General features: G+C 34.5%; 1 protein-coding gene across 3 annotated transcripts; it reads right to left on the bottom strand.

The window, feature by feature from the left end:
* Positions 1-7,886: 7,886 nt before the first annotated feature.
* Positions 7,887-13,933, bottom strand: LOC107840007. 3 transcript variants are annotated; one of them, XM_016683692.2, is made up of 4 exons: positions 12,040-13,933; positions 8,810-8,964; positions 8,580-8,729; positions 7,887-8,224 (listed from the first exon to the last, which is right to left on the bottom strand). In XM_016683692.2, the coding sequence occupies exon 1, from the start codon at positions 13,781-13,783 to the stop codon at positions 12,095-12,097; it is 1,689 nt and encodes a 562-aa protein (XP_016539178.2). In that variant the 5' UTR covers positions 13,784-13,933; the 3' UTR covers positions 7,887-8,224; positions 8,580-8,729; positions 8,810-8,964; positions 12,040-12,094. The 3 variants fall into 3 exon arrangements, with proteins under 3 accessions (XP_016539178.2, XP_016539179.2, XP_016539182.2); XM_016683693.2 differs by lacking the exon at positions 8,810-8,964; XM_016683696.2 differs by lacking the exons at positions 8,580-8,729; positions 8,810-8,964.
* Positions 13,934-18,091: the final 4,158 nt, after the last annotated feature.

Below are 18,091 nucleotides of genomic sequence, written 5' to 3'. Positions count from 1 at the left end.
CACATTATAAAATAAAATGTTCTCTTTCATTATCCCTTAAACATTACTACTTTGTGCTATCAATTCCAGGAAGATTGGGATAGTAATCTGTTGAGAGAAGGAGTTTCTTAGTATTATTTGTTTTCTCTTCTTTCTATTTGAAGTCTTATAAGATATTAACCCTTTTGTCTTGATAATATTGGATATTACAATGTACATGTTCCTGAAAGAGATTACATATATATGTCATGAACAGAACTATAAAAACTAGTAATACAGATAGAAAACTTTGCTTGCTGATTCCTTTTTCTTTTTGTATTTCAGTATGACCTAATTTTGGAGGCTAGAAGCCTTATGATTGCTTTTTCGCATTTGCAAAAGAGGAGTGAAAATGCATTGCTGTGTAGGAAAGCACTTATATGAACAGAGATGGGAGATATTTCTAGCAAATAGAAACTTGGGTGTAGTGTGCTTTGGACACTAAAAGCTGAAGCAAATTATTAAAGTCTAGAAGTGTGCCATTCACACAAAGGCCACAAGCTCTTAATTTTTTTAATCTTTCTGTCTTATCTGATCTGGAATGATGATGAAGTTTTCTTCTCTTTACACCATCTTGGCAATGTTTCTGCATTCTTTCTTCTATCAAACAGATATTTGTATTGTCGTAGCTAATATACACATGGAAGTCTTTTGGAAATGTAAAAAATTGAAGGTCGTATACCAAGACATGTGTGTAAAAAGTAAAATATAAACATCCGTCAAAAACCAGACTCAGTAATGGGCATCACAAAGCACAAAGACACTAGCTTCTCCTTTTTTACAAGAAGGAATTCAATAGCTCTGCATCGTTTGCTAATTCTGAATTGCTGTTTAAAATAATGGAACACTGATTACTATAACTAATTTTATTCGAAGAAAATGTTTGCGGACACCCATTGAAACCCACCATACCTTTCAATTCACCGTAAATAAAGTTTTTCAAGTTCCTTAACCATGTCGTTCAGTTCTTTAATCATGCCCACATTCTCGTGCATCTTCTTTACCAAAAGATCGCCAATGACAAGTTTTGATGTTGACCCGGCCAGCTTAAAAAATAGTAAGTTATAGGTTAGTAGTATCTTTTCAACTGTCAAGATTCTTAAGACATTCACTACATTACCTCGTATGCAGGTCGTTTGTCTGTTTGGCTAGTCAAGCATGGGCTAATTCATAGATTTTTGGACTTTGATTACCAAGGAAAGGAATAGAGATTTTACAAATAAAGCCCAACGATTGACATTCCATTACTGTCATTTTTTTTTTTTATGTATATGGGTACAATTATCTCCTCTCAATGTACCTATGATGTAGCGTCAGTGTATCATCTTACTAGAATAGAGGATGGTGTGGATCAACCAGAAGAGGTATGCATAAAAGTCTGCCTCCGGGAGGAATGGAATCTCTTATAATAATCATTCACGCTTGAAACGTTTCTTAATGCCTGAAAGTTGAATAGGATGGCTCTTACGCAAGGATTATGTTGTCTCCAATTTTTATGAAATACAAGATGCTTATTGATGGGATGACTAACGGGGTTGGGGTTATTAGTTTTATTGTAGGAGAAGGTATCAAATATATAGGGGGCAGAGGCATCTCTTTTTGTATTTAGCTTATGTTTCCGTCTTTTTATTAGTGTATCACTTACTTTTTTGGACTTTTTAATTTTTGGATCAAATTCAGATAAGAATTATTTAATCATAAATTTCACATTATTAGTATTAATATTTTTATGAAAGAACTATAGGAAGTAGCATACTTAAATCCTAAATTAAGAAAAATAGCAATACTTTTGTAAAAGTACAATTTACTCAAGAATTTAGATCCCTAATTCGGTCTATGTCTGAGCTGTTGCCGTACTCAAAGGCGAAGGGCTCCAAAAGTAGATGCGATCGGCCTTAGAGGAGAGGGGAGGCAACTTGGGATTCTAGGCAAAATATTTTTTTTTGTATATAGGCCTTCGTATAGGATAGGATTTTCATTCCTCCCGTAAAAGCTAGAAAAGAAAGGAGCTCTTTCTTTTTTCCAGCCTTCTTTTTATTTTAAAGACATATAATGTGTTCTCGCTTTCATGGAAATTCTTGAAAAAATCTAGTACAAGGAGGAAGCGAGGGTGGGACACGTGAATCCGATGTGAGGGAAGGATTATTGCGTCAGTCGAAACTAGGGCTTATGCAATTGAATCACAAATGCACATGTAAGATAAGAATGGATGGAGACAGCCAAAGCAGGGATTGATCTATTCCAAAACCACTAGACATGGATCTATTCCTAAGCCATTTTCAATAGACAGACAGGGAAAAGGTCTAAAAACATTCTTCGCAAAATGAGAGCAAGCATTAGATGAAGCCGACTTTTTCCTGTACCAAAAATAACATATTTTTAAGTGGGTCCCCCACTTATTGTGTATTGAAAAATTACTGTGTTTAAGAGGCATCTTTCACGCGACCTACCCTCTCTTTCCTTTTAACTTTACCTAATCTATTTCACTTTCTCTTTCTTCTTTCAAATCCCTCAATTTCAATTTCAAATTTTTTCCTTTTCTCACGTTTTTTTATAAGAATTGTGTTCCACAAAATCAGGCAATATATTAAATTTCAGTTATTGCATGATATCTACTTCACAATGTAATTTTTTTTTTTTGTATTTTGTACTGTAAATCATTATCAAGGTTGATTTTGAGGTTAGATTCAAGCATAGTAACGATCTAGAGAAGATGGCCGAGATTATGAAAAAAAAAAAAGGTTAAAAAAAACTTCTCTCCAAAAACCAAAAACAAAAAAAAAACAAAAAAAAAAAAAAAAGAACGAAAGCAAAAGAAATTGGAGAGTCAAGCAAAGTGCTATATGATGATGTTGAAAAATTTTCTGATTATTAATCGAAAGAAAATAAAGAGGAAGAGGTATTTTTCTATATATATATACTTTATTTACTGATATGTATTTAGAGACATTCTGATTGTTGAAATATATTTTTGGGGAATCTGATTGCTTAAATATACATCTGGGGCAATATGTATGTATTTGTATTTTTAATACAATGTTAAATTAATATATAAACTATTCATGAAGAGGTATTTCTCTCTCTATATTTTTTATTAACTGTTATGTATTTAGAGAGAAACTGATTTTTGAAATATATATTTGGGTAATCTGATTGCTTAAATATACATTTGAGAAACATGAATGTATTTCTAGTTTTTGAAATACATATACATATTCAAATATATTTTTAATACAATATATATAGGTTTAGTATATACAAATTTGTATTTTTAATCTGATTGCTTAAATATACATTTAGGGACTATGGACGTATTTATATTTTTATATATACAAATGCACTTTCATATGTATTTTTGTGTAGTGCTGGTATTGTCTTTTTGATCTGTTCAATATATATACATATGCAGATTTATATTTATTTTTGTAATGTGTTGAGTGTGTTTGTTGTTTTTAACAGTGTACTAATGTGTAACTTTTTGTTGTATAGGTGCCGCGTGATCATATATTGATGACGACGAAGAATCAATGAAGCATGTTAGGGAAAGCAAGATAACAAGTGTCATTGAAGTATTTCAAGTCTGATGGTTGATGATTTTTATTTTTTTTTTTGCTAGACAAAATTTAACTGAATATTAATAGTAATTTAGTGCAGTAGTTTTTGACACTTATATCCATAATTGAACTTTATGAAAATACAAATATACTTTCACTATATATTACATTTTGAGAATCAGAACTCAAAAAATTGTGTTTGAGCATAATGCAAAATCAATTTTGATCAAAATATAGTTTGATAAGTTCAAGTTACTGTTGCATTACTTTGTTTTGAAATTCGTTTACAAAATATTCAAAAATAATTTAACGGAAATTTTTTTTTTTGAACGAAACAACAGTAATGGTTCAAAAAAATTTGAACGAAACAACAGTAACGATTCAAAAAAAAAAAATTGAACAAATTTTTTTTGAATAATTTCAAACAATTGATGAAATTCATATAAGATAATAGTATTACGACTCAATACCTTCAACAACAGTAATGATTTAATTTGAATTTTCGAAGATAATGAATAGAAGCAGCTTTAGTTGAATTTGATTTTTTTTTTAATGTGAAACTGAAATTTGAATTTCGTTACCAGTTGTTAACAAATAACGGAATTCATGATAATTAAGAGGTATTTATGGAAAAAGAAATTCCCCACATTTAATTCATAGATAAGTATGCTATATTTAACTCAACTATTTGAGTTAAAAGGGGCAGTAAAACGATTTGTATATGTATTTATATAACAATATTTTGTTTAAATATAAAATACAAGTTGTTATTTTAAGTAATTATGAAACTGTTGTTATGAATCTCATAATTATGGTCTCTAAATATGTTGTTTATTAAATTTACCATATTTTTATAGCCTGTCTCTGTAAGGTGAGAGTAGAATTTATCCTTTATTTTGTTCTTTTCATTCACTCGAATTTCTTTAGCAAAAAAGAAATCTTCTTCAGTGGATCCCTCTTGTTCCCGTTTAGTCCCCTTCATTTCGGAAGCAGTTTCTACATCTCTTTCTTCCTCACTTTAATTCCTCTTTCTTTCTTCTTCTTCTTTTTTTTTTTTTTTTATTTTTTTCTGTTTTTGAGACTTCACTTTCCTCCTTTTTCTATTTTCAAGGCTTCTTTCAGTTTCTTAGTAAGAATGGGTGAGGATATTCTATCTAAATAGTAGACACTGGTAATAAATATTTTTTCTTTTTAATATTTTTCTATTGAAGCTTTCCTTATTCCTTTTATAAAACATAATGATTTGAATAGAGATTTAATGAGTTCTAATATGCAACATCAAGCAATTCCTTTTTTTTCGTTTCGAGAAATTAATGAATTCTAATATGCAACGTCAAACAGTTTCTTTTTTTATTTTCTGAGGAATGCATTATTGGAACTGGGTTGGAACGACAAGCAACTTCAAATTCGAGGCTCTTGCTATAGTCGAGTGCAAGAGAAGGATCATTTACATCAATACTGACAAGATTCTTTTAGTGGTTAATGATGATATTCTAAACATTCCATTAGTTATATATCAACGTTCCAATAAAAATACATGCGTCAAAAACTACAGGTTCTCGGGGTAAATGCATAAAAAGAAATAAATTTTAGCGGATGATGTTGCTACGGCTTCAGGTTCCTGGATAAATGCATAAAAAGGAATAAATTTTAGCGGATGGTGTTGCTACGGTTGATGGCAAACTTGCCCAAAAATTTATCATCTCAATGGGATTGAATTCCGAGTTATTGCAAAGTAAAAAAATCGATAAGATTATGGAAGTAAATATTCTTACATCTAGTGCTACTACACTGTTATTCTAGTTACTACCCTTTTTACTTATGATTTACGTAAAAATAGTCAGCCAAAACGATTAATTATTAACTAAATTAACCTCTCACCAAGAAACAAACGGGAGACATATGTTCCTCCGTTTGTTCAAAAGCACATTATAAAAATGTTGAAACCACTTAATTTGCTTACGTAAGCACGTCATAAAAATGTTTAAATCACTTAATCTCCTTACGGCCACTTACAAGAAATCTCAATAAAATTCATGTCCTAAAATCAAATTTTAATTGAAACTTTAAAAATATACATATAAATAATAAATAAAAATTAATGTTATTTTTTCTTGTTTTTGCATAATTGTTGTTTTTGTTGTAGTATTATATTTCACATAGTAATATTATCATTTATAATAATAAAGATTAATTCAAGTTAATAATATGTTAACCATGCATTTTCAATTCATTACCTTGAATGTTATTGTAAACACATTATTTATTATTATAAAAATTTGAGTAGTTTAATTCAATGTTTCAAAGTATTTCTACTGAATGATGATAGTTTTTATACTATATTCAATATTATTGTTTTCAATACGTTATGTTATTGTAAACATATTATTTATTATTATAAATATTTCAATAATTTAATTCAAAGTTTCAAAATATAGTGTTTTTTTTAAAATATATTCAATTTTGTTAAAAAGAAAAGAAAATTATATAATTAATCATTTAATTTTTTTGAGGTCTTGAGATTTTGGGGGCCTAAAACCAAGGCATTATTAGCTTCACCCTTGCGCCGCTATTGTAAGTGTTCAAATCAATTTCTTTTGTGACATTGTTAGGCCTCATTTGTTTGTACTTGCTGGAGGTTTAAATCTGAATGGTTCAGACTTCATACAATTAAGTGCATTTATTTTTGATTAAAATTTTGGCTCTTAATAGGTCTGAATAGGTTTTAATCATTTAGATTTGGAACTAAGTCTTAATCATTAAGAGGTATTCTTGTGTTGGATAATATTCATCACCACTATATTCATATTCATCTGTCACCACCAGTAACCACCTCTGCTATCACAACCACCATTCAAAATCATAATTGCTAGCACTACCCACTATTTTCAGCTGCTATCATATCTACCACCTCTATTATTTTAATTATATCTGCTTCTATCACCACTGTCAACGCTAACGCCAATGCCAAGCCCGACAACACCACCACTATCGGCCAATCCCAACTACTAACCAGCTCGTCTATCACAACTAGCGTCACTGCTAACTACCGCTAATTACCACTAACACATCATCAGCATCCACAGATTCTTCGGCCACCACCATTGTCACCGGTGTTGCCACCTCTACCACAACTTCAATTACCATCAGCGTTATAGTATATCTCTACTAATAATCATTTCCACCATCACAGCTAACAACATCTACAACTACCACCAACACATCGTCAACCATCATCAACACCTCCAACTACTAACATCAACCGACTTCACATCACTACCACCACCACTACCAATCGTCACCATCATCAAAGTCACTATAATACCAAACACCTCTATCATCACAACTATCACCACCAACATTACTAATCACTAACATCAATTATTACCACCACCGCCACCATTACAAACCATCTCCATTATCAATAACAAATATAAAATATTTTTTTTTCAATCAACTAATAATTTTATTGTATTAAATTAAATATTTTTCTAATATATAATTATTTTTTATTTGAATTATACTTTTTATTATATAGGCAAATAAATAAATTTTGCATACTCAGATATTGAAAAACAAATTGTCTTAACCTTTCAATTTTCAGATCTGAAGACAACATCTTAATCATTTAGATATGCATTAAGATTCAGACGTCTGAATCTTAATAAAAACAAATGCAGCCTCAATCTCTAACGGAAATAGATGGACTGCGTACACTCTACCCTTCCTAGAATATGCTGGGTATGTTGTTGCAATGTTAGTGCTACCAATGATTTTTTTTGTTATACTGTGTACTGTTAGGATGAAACCAAATCTGAAGAAGAGGTAGAGGTAATTCTGAAGTTGGATGGAGCTTTAAAGAATACATATACGCCTTTGCCTGATCATTCTTGATATTGGATTAAAGAGTTTTGACGTCAAAAAACGGGATCAAAAACAAGAGGATCATAATGATCGCTCAACAATGGGATCTGAAATCTGATATAATAATCAGCTTGTTACTTTCTAATCTTTAATTTGTTCAACTACACTAAACTTCTTATCAATTCCTTTCATTCAGCTTGTTACTTTCTAGTCTTTAAACAAAATTAATTATCGTCTTTAATCGTTAAGATGTTTGCGAATTGATGAGCCTGGCTTTGAAATTGAATAATATGTCTTAAACTTGTCTCAACCCTGATCATAAATGTGTAACCACTCATCATTATTTGAATATATATTTTTCAGACAATTCTGCGTTAACTTGTTTTTATTTATGAAGTTTCTCTATCAAGTTTGACAACTATTCATACATATTTAGAAGGTTGGAGCATGTCCATTCAAAATTGTAATATTAAAACTGTAGCATTATGATAAATAAATTATCAGCATGTGTATTTGATCAAGTACATTGAAGCAAATAGTTGACTACATTCTCTGCACACTAAGTTTCAGATTTGCTGGCAACGACATGTTGCATTAGGGTCCAAAATAAGGGATTTACAAAACCAATATTGCGTGGTAAGATTTAAGGGCAGCATAGAGTTACCCAGAATGTACACTTCATAAAACTATCTCCGCCTTCATTTTTTTGAGAAATGGCAACTTAAACCATCTCCGACTTCATTATAGTACAGTATGTGATATCCGGTATTTATTCACGGGTGTAGATCCTGCCAGAAACAAAAATCAAATGTAAATAAGAGATAAATCCACACTGAATATTTTTGTCAAGAGGACTGTAGCTACTATTCATCCTTAATTTCTAAAAGATTGTTATGTTAATATGGATGATTTCAAAAGTGTCCAGTTTTTATCATAATTCTACCCAAAATGCTAACTTCGGATCTCAGCTGCATGAACGCTCTCCTTCTGTATGCAACCAAGACAAACATACAAACAACCCCAACTCCCTCCCCAGCAGGCCTAGGGGAAACAAGATAACAGCTTTGCTGAGCAGGCAAAATGATATACGTTTCGGACATCATACCAAACATGAACATCACAAGTGCATATCAAAATACTAACATGTTTCAAACTGCTACAAGTTTCTATTTGGTCCAAGGGGCACAGATAAGTATGATGAAAGATTTCTTTTGACAAGTCAGCTTTTATTTGCATCTCTCTAGGAAGCTCCTTTTTCATTCTTGGATTCTGAACTTGATGACGGCATCACCCCTATAAATTATCCACAAAAGTAACACACTTTAAATTTCAAAGCCTTTCAACTTGCAAACTAGTCAATAGTCATCACTTACCAATACTAGGGTGAAGATATTTTACTAGAGATGGAGACAACTGACTTCATTTCCTTGTAAAGCAGTACCTTATCAAATAAATTCCTCGCAGAAGAAATATTAACCATTCAATTTTGTGTATTGACTTCAATTTGATGTGATGGATAGCACCACACCTGAAGCATTAATTGTTCCAAGCAATTTAACTTTTTATACTAGAATGTGGTCAATAAATAATTAGAACTATATCATCAGTTTTGTAACAGAAAATAGATGCAAGAAAAATAACTAGTAAAAGAAGGAGAAAAGTGTCTTGTCGCTGAAATATAGTCCACTCGCAGCAATCAATTCATATAAGGAATTTAGGATATTGAAGAGCAAATTTGAGCTAGCTTAGCCTATTTCGTTAGATTTAAGTGAAAACTACAAATGTAAAGATAGTTCAATGGCTCCAAACCTCTTTCTGATAATTAGATGTACACTCTTCACCTTTTGAAGGAATTGCACCGTGATTGTAGATTAGAAGATCTAACCAACAACAACAACAACAACAAACCCAGTGTATTCCCACAAAGTGGGGTCTGGGGAGGGTAGAATGTACGCAGTCCATACCGCTACCTCCAAAGAAATAGAGAGGTTGTTTCCGATAGACCACCGGCTCAAGATAGAGAATAGTAAGCAAGAGCGTAGTGCACCATTAAGCATGGTGGGTGGCATAACATAAAAGGAATAAGACATACTAAAAATAAAATAGAAATCAGAGCAATACGAAATAAGATAAATAAGCGCAATATGAACTAAGCGATAAGAAATATGGCATCCGGAAAGTACGACCCCCACCTATGGACACAGTCCTGGAATTACTAACCCAGTTATACATGAGCTCTTCTACTACTAGCTACAACCCACGCACGCGACCTAGCCTTCTTCCCTTATCCGCGACCTCCACACCTTCCTATCTAGGGTCATGTCCTCAGTAAGCTGAAGCTGCTCCATATCATGTCTAATCACTTCCCTCCAGTACTTCTTCGGCCTACCTCTCCTCCTCTGAAAGTCATCCAACGCTAGCCTCTCACACCTACGAACTGGGGCATCCGTGCCCCCCCATCACATGCCCAAACCATCTCAGCCTTCCTTCCTGCATCTTGTCCTCCACCGAAGCCACTCCCACCTTCTCCCGGACTATTTCATGATTAGAAGATCTAACCGAACATTGAAAATAGCCTAGTCAATTAGTTCTTATAATTTTAATTCTTTCTGGTAAAAACACTACATGTTCGAATTTAAAAAAAAATTCCAGGAGAAAGCGGGACTATCTTCTAAGCCTAAGCACTCTTCAATATTTGATAATACAAATGTATGTGACGGAAATGTGAGAAGAACAAATTTAAAGAGTGTAATAGAGAAGTTATGATGCAATAGGAATAATCAATCTTTGAGCGGAGCTTACAGCCTTTACTTTGTGTAAGGCACATCCACTTGGATAGCTTACCCTTTGTATGACCGGTCAGCAAGAAAGAAGGAACAATGAGTTAAGCCATTAGGTGTTGGTGCTTTCATGGCTGAAATCTTCTAGCTCTTACTTGACCCTAAACCGAACAATCTAATCACTGGCATGTTAGATCTACCAGGCCTTGTAGGACCGAACCCACATATGTGGCAAAGAACAAGATCACATGTGGGAAGGAGCGAATGCCAATCAAGATGAGTTAAAACTAATTTTTTTGCAAAACCTATATAAGCTGAGTGTATGAAGTCATATGGCCTGAGCCAGAGCACTCAATGCTCTAATGTGACCACTTTCGCTTAACCAAGCTATAGAAAACTCCAAATGCAGGCCTGGACCTTTAATTTATTTTTTTTCATTTACAGACAAACTTTTGTATGTAAGATCCAACCATTCATTGGCTATTTACTCAGTGCCCAGATATCTCTAACACCCTTAACGAAGGTAAAAATAGTCAATTTTGATAACTTAACCTTTTTCGTATGTAGTTTTACTGGATTCAGGAGCGAAGGAACTGCATCTAAATCCAATTGCATTCAAACCAAAGGTCTGGTTCAAACTTCACACTTTTGAGGGTTTTTTTTATTGTTCATTTTGAGAAATATACCGAATATTTAAAGAATACAACTTCCTAATTGCCTGCGTTTTTTTATATATTTTGCTCTATTACACTTCATTATTTGAGTAAGTAAATTGTAGAGTCCATATAAAACTCAACTGTAAAATCTCTAGGGTTAGGGTCCCAAAATACTGGTCCCCCTGACATCATTGAAATTTTCATATCTGTTCATTACAGTATCTCATAAAAAATGATTTACTTCATTTAGAATTTCACTAACAAATCTATCCACACGATTTTCTGAATAACCAAACACTAATATCTAGTTTCCTCCTTTGCGACCTTCCTATCATCATTGCAGCTGTACCTATCAGTTTGAAGTGCTCCTAAAGTCTGATGTGTTTATGCAATAGCAGTCTGTAAGGTGGATCTTCACCTCTGGAGCAGTTAAAGAATGGCAACTGATCATTGGGCAACCAGCTTTGATATCGAACTTCTTTTTATTTAATTTCTTTTTAGGGCTTAACCCCGAAGGGAACCCTACCAAAAATTCTCGACCTATGGGGCAGAACCCAGGGCGAAGAGGGGGTTTGGAAATAGTTTTCAACAGCAATAAACACACCTCGGTTAGTAGCCACTGCAGCCTCAAGTGCAACGATTGATATTGTAACTTAAAACATATAAAGCAAAAGTGCATGTTGAAAACTTGACAACTCATGAGCAATGAAAGTTCAATCCTAGGAGCCACGCACATGGAGACACCAAAAGGTAGTCATGACAAAAACTGAATTTCAAAAGAGTCGGACTAAATGCATGTTAAAGAAGTAGGGTCCACAACAATCAAATCACATATGTTCTGACAAAGTACACACAGAATTTTACGGCTTGGCACCAACCACTTTGCATCAGAAAGGAAATTTTCAGCCAGTGAGAAGCAGGACAAGAGTGGGCAAACAAACATATCTTCCAGACAGAAAAGGGAAAACAAAAAGATTCAAAGGAGTCGCCAAGTTAAATCTGACACCGCATGTGATGTCCCGTTTCAGAACAATAATCAAATCAACTGTCAGGGCTAGGAGTTTCTTCATATTTCATCTAAAATGAGTTTACAAATGATAAATAAATACCTATAGATCAAGACAACAACATACAAGTTTATCAAAAGAAAATGATGAATCCTTTTACCTGTATAGTTCCGACTTCTGTCAAAGTACCACTTACACAACCACCAGCTCGAATGTCAGCAATTTGATGATGACCTGGATTCCACGAACCAATTTGTAGGTATGCTGCGATCAGGTGTTGATTCCTCATTAACATCTGCCCCTGGCGCGGAGCGGTTTTTCTTTCTGCTATACTTCAACAAAAAGTGGTCCTGCTGCGTATTGTAACTTTCAGCCTTAACAGTATAGTTAGTGCAAAACTCGCCCTGAACAGTATTGTCTCCACCAGAACTCAAGGGACCTAAGGTGCTAGCATCCTGCAAATGCAAGTTATGCTGTGAACCTTCTAGCTGAGAAACCTTAAGACCAGAAAGATCTCTACAGTCATCACCAAGATCGAGCTCCTCTTTAATAAGGCCAGATAAACCAACCCTTTCTTTGCACATTTTCCTCTTTAGTCTGTTCCGCTTGTACGTAAGTAACTCGGCTTTTAAATGAGCAGAATCAACACAAGGGTCACGCTCATTCATTGTAACACAAGGTGGAGCCTCCGAAGTAGGCTGACAAACTTTTTCCTTCAACCTTGTACGAGAGTACACCATAACACACGGCGATGCATCTGAACTATCCTTGCCAACTTTTTCCTTCAACCTTGTGCGAGAGTAAACTGCAACACTAGGCGGAGCCTCTGAACTAGTCTGTCCAACTTTTTCTTTCAACCTTGTGCGAGAGTACACCATAACACAAGGTAGGGTCTCAGGACTAGTTCGGACAATATTTCCCCTATACCTAGTACGAGAGTACACCTTGAGCCTCTCACCTGTAGAGTTCGAAACAGTCTGACCTAAATCTAATAATTTACATGATACGTTTTCAGGACCACCCACATAGCTGGAATTCCTAGGGCATAAGGTTCTTGAAATTCGCGGTGAGCTGTTCATGGAACGATGCAATTGAAATGCAAATTCTGCATCATTTACAACCTCAGTCAAATTGGTATCATCATTGCTTATCCTACTGGTTTTCAGCAACCCCTTATTCTTGTCTTTCTTCACAACAAATTTCAATGCATTTTTCGCCACCACAGATTTTCGCAAAGGGCTATCCTTCGCTTTCAGTGCCAGTACAACCTTCCTTAATTTAAAATCACTAGTAGAATTTTGTGTCTTTGAGACATACTTTTCAATCTTTCTGCAAACCCCAATTGATTTCCCCCTAAAGAAACTTGGAACCCAACAATCTATACAAACAAATTTTCCCGATTTGACCCTTTGATCACTAGAAGTAAAAGACCAAGGCGGAGAATTCTCATACCTACTAATACAGTCCTTATGAACAAGTCTCTTGCACCTGCTGCTACATTTCAAACAGCCCGAGTCATCATCATCCGTGTCTTTGAAACAGTAAGGGCATGCTTGGCCGGAATTAACATACCTGATGCACTTCTTACAAACAAGTACAATCCGCCAAACGCTGCCTAGGGTTTGAAGACGGTCATCGGGATCCGTATGGTTAATTCGGACCCCGCAGCCATGACAATCTGACAAATTGGGTAAATCTCTCGTTACCCTTAATGATGATGATGATGATGATTGAATTGGAATGGAAATTTTAGGGTTTTCTGAAGAGGTGTCGGTGGTAGGCGGCGGCGGTGTCATCCTCTGCAGGAGATGTTTAGGGTTTTGCGCCATTGTGAACCGTATTTTGACATGTTTTTTGAGTGGTGGTGGGTTCACATAAACCGGCCGGTTGCTGTAGGACATCATCCTTTAAAATCCGTAGGCTATTGGCTGGCCCGATACGAGTCAGCCCGATATATTAAAGTTCTTGATATGTGTGAAATTTTTAATTAGATGTTTGTTAGATTAAAATTGTAGATGCGAATGAATGCAATTTGGTTTATTACGGTTTTTGATCATCATTCATGACGGTATTATGTGAAAAAATTGATTAATTACTAATCAAATACTTTGTTTAAAATTTTTCGAACACGATAACATATGCAATGTATTTGAAATTTGGGAATATCCTCGGCTCAAGTGTATCTCAAGCACAAAAGAATAATTATTTGAAGTTTGCTAATTTAAGGCGAAATGCAATACGTAGTTTTTGAGCTTGTTGATTTTTTCTGTAGTGACACCTCAATTGATTCGTGTTCCTATTTACCGCCTAAATTCTTCAGTGTGTCAATTGAACGTAATTGATGACATGATATGACATGGCATGTGCAATAATGAAGAGTGAAAAGTCATAATTTACTCTCTTTTTTTTATCTAATCCATTGCAGATGTAAATTTAAGTCTTGTGCAGAAATTTAACATAAAAAATTTAACATTGTGTATATAATCAAGTGGGGCAAAAAGAGAAAAATATGTTTTGTGTTTTATGGGAGAAAAAGAGGAGGAGGAGTTAAGAAATATTTTGTTGAGTTTGACGGGGCGTGCGAAAATGGAGAAAAATAATTATTTTTTGGTGAAGTGGATGGTAGTTCAAAGTTGGTCAATGAATATGGTGGTTTAAAGTTGGTTAGTGAATGTGTTGGATGGGTTTTGTCAGCAGCTCGACGAAAAATAAGGTGGAGGCCATTGCGGGTGTTTTGGTGGTGGTTTAGTAGTGTTGTGATCGTTGATGTTGTTGGTCTGTTCACTGGTGGTTTTTCCGGTGAGACAGAAATGAGGGAGGGGTGGCTGGTTGTGTTGGAATGACGTTTTCTAATAAACTTTTTGTAGAAAAATCAGAAATGCGTGAGTCTCTTTTTTGTTATCGTTTCTTGTTGTCGAACCAATGTGTGTTGTATTGTTACTTTTTGTCTTCCTCTGATGATTGTGTATCAGTGTGTGCGTCTCTTCTTTCCACCCAAAACACATCGGAGATGGTGATGTATTATTTTTTTATTTGTCATGTTGCCACGTCAAAAGCACTTGAACCTCACGCATCAATTGTGGTTACCTTGGTGTTATAAATGTGCTTAATAAGTACAATTTGATTTAAGTTCAATTGTTGAACAGAAACACGACCTAAGTTCAAGTGTTCAATAGGAACATGACCTAATTGAGGTACCAACACGAAAAAAATCAACAAGTTCAGGGGCCTGCTTATGTATTCCACCACAATTTAATTAGTGAAAATGTAAGAATATCCCTCGGCTCAAGTGTAGCTCAAGCATAAAAGAACATGAATTTGAAGGTTTCTAATTTAATTTGTGAGAATGTTTACGCACAGTGAATATTTCTCTAATGTTTTAATCTCGTGATCTTCAATCAATTACATGCTTCAATATAATTACTGAGGTAAGCATGTAGTTTGCTTCCAATACCCAATGATCTGATCAAATAAATCCTCTGTAATTTCATAATCTCCTTGTTAAATAACATGTTCTCTTCAATCGAAATAAATAGCTCAATTTCTTCTTGGTAAATCATACTTAAAAATTTCTTACCTTGTGCGTAGAACCGTCAATATGGGCCAAGGCCCGGTGGACCAGCTCGGCGGGCCAGCCCGGCCCAGCTTGTAATTTGATGGGGTGGGCTTCAATTTTTGTAACCCATTTAAGAACAAGGCTTTTTAGCCCGATCCGGATAAGCCCATGGCCCGTAGGGCTTGAGGAATATGAGTTGGGCTAGCCCGTGGGCCGGCCCGTCAGTCAAATAATAAATAATTTAAAAATAAAATAAAATATTAAAAAATAATAAAAGAGTTAAAAAACAATCAAGTCTAATGATGACCATTGACCGGTTCCATTATAACAAAGAAAATGAAAACTGAAAAGTTTCCTACTTTCCTATCTAATAAATAATAAAATAATTAAATATCTATCACTAAAACATAAAGAGTACATTGTACTCTTCACTTTCCTAATTTTCTTAGTTCGGCTAGCCGCTGCCTCTTCACTATATCTCCCTCAACGCGTCATCGGCTTTCAACCGTGATGTTTCTGATTAAGTAGTGTCACCTCTTCGTTTTCTTCCTACTTTGGGTGATTCGAGCTCTGGCTCCCTTTTGATTAACAAACATTAATACTATATGCTATTGTGTGATAAATATTTATGTTTATTAATAGTGTAAAATTAAATTATAAAATATTATTTTTAAAAAAGTGGGCTGGCCCGTGAGGCCCGCAGCCCACAGGGTAATAGCGTGGGCTTGGTGTTTTTTGGCCCGTCATTTAAATGGGTCAGCCCGATCTGACCCATCAAACTCAAAGCCCGTATGGACTAGCCCAGATGGGTTGGGCCAACCCGTATTGGCAGCTCTACTTGTGCGACTCTAGTCAATTCTTTTGGTGTCCTAATATATCTTTAGCACAAAAAGACATGAACTTGAAGGAGACCGTCATTGATTTCATATGAAAACATGTGCACAGGTAAATTAAGGGTGTCAAGTGGGTCGGGTCGACCCGACCCTTGTAACTAACCCGACCCAGTAAGCCCTAGGGCTTTAGGGTTCCGGGTCCTGGACCGATTATTTTTTTAAAATGGGTCCAGCTAACTCGGCCTGAACCAAGCCCGATCCAGGCCCGCCGATTAACCGGCTTGACCCGACCCGGATACCTTTTTTTTTTAAAAAAAAGGAAATTTTGGGCCAAACTAGCCGTTGGCCCAACGGCTATATAGCCGTTTTTGGGTCCAAACAGCTAGTTTGGGCCCATTTATTAAAAAAAAAAAAAAGAAAATTAACTTTAAAAAATATTTTTTAATTCCCAAAAAAATTCTATAAATGCCCTACAACTTCAAATCATTTTTCACACAATTTTTCACTCTCTCAAATCTCAATTCTCAATTCTCAAATATTCAATATATTTAATTTTTAAAGTGTTCACTTTAATTTTTTAATTTTTCGTTTACAAAGTACGAGCAGAAGTTTCTAAAGTCGCAACCTTCGAATACTTTTAAAATTTGGTATTGTCGTTCCATCTCTTACATTTAATTTTTATTTATTGTATTAATTGTTTAATATTTAATTTTATTATATTTGTGTATTTTGAATATTTTTAGTTTAATTTAATTTATATTATGGATAAATTAAGAAACCTCACTACTAAAGGTATTAAAAAAATTTGTCCCGGAAACGGTAGTGGTAGTAAAAAGCGAATTACTAGCGGTAGAGGTAGTTCAAGTAGTAGATATACCCGTGTGCCTTCGTCTCCGGTACCGCTTGGTACACCTTTTGAGGAAGAAATAGGTGTAGGTGCTCAGGATATGGATTATGTGGAAGCTCAGAAAAATTACGGTATGGAAGAAGAAAATGAAGTAGATGCGGTTAATTTAGACGAAGATAATGAAAATATTACTGAGACACCCGCAGTAGGAGATGCTAACGTTAGATCTGAATCGGTTATTCTCCTTCCCCGTCCTCCTAGTGCCCCAAGAACTCGTAAAAGAACTAGTGTTGCATGGCAATTTTTTGAACGTATATCAGATATTGAGGTGCAATGCAATATTTGTCAACAAATATATAAGCATAAAAGTGGAGGCAAGCAAGAGGGTACGGGTACGTTAATGAGACATATAGCTGAAGATCACAAAAGAGAGTTAAATATTGCACAAGGTGGTGGGGATGTTGATGGGCCAACGCAAACTAGAATGGACCCAACAACCGGTCACGTAGCGAAGAAGTATAATAACTTAAGGGACCGGGAAGAAATAGCTAAAATGGTAGTTGTGGGTTGTTTGCCTTTTAGTTTTCCTTTTTCTGATGCCTTTATTCGTTATATACAAGTAATTTATAATCCTATGTTTAAAGGTATTCCTAGAACTACTTGTCGGTCTGATATTTTTAGACTCCATTCTCAATATTGTTTTTATTTATCAACATTGTTAAAAAATATTCAATGTAGATTGTCCCTAACTTCTGATCTTGGTCGTGTTGTAAATAAAAATAATTATTTAAACGTTACTTGTCATTGAATGGATAGTAATTTCATGATGCAAATACGTATTCTTGCTTTTTATATGATGAAGATCGTAAACATACTGAACAATTTATTGCTGATTCTATTGTTAAAATTGCCGGATATTATGGTATCGAAAATAAAATTTTATGTATTGCTTTTGATAATGCTTCTAACAACAACA

This window comes from Capsicum annuum, chromosome 8, assembly GCF_002878395.1.
Source record: "Capsicum annuum cultivar UCD-10X-F1 chromosome 8, UCD10Xv1.1, whole genome shotgun sequence".
In the NCBI taxonomy this organism is placed as follows: domain Eukaryota; kingdom Viridiplantae; phylum Streptophyta; class Magnoliopsida; order Solanales; family Solanaceae; genus Capsicum; species Capsicum annuum.
The sequence above is the reverse complement of the archived record's forward strand: the minus strand, read 5'-3'. Positions and strand labels throughout refer to the sequence as shown.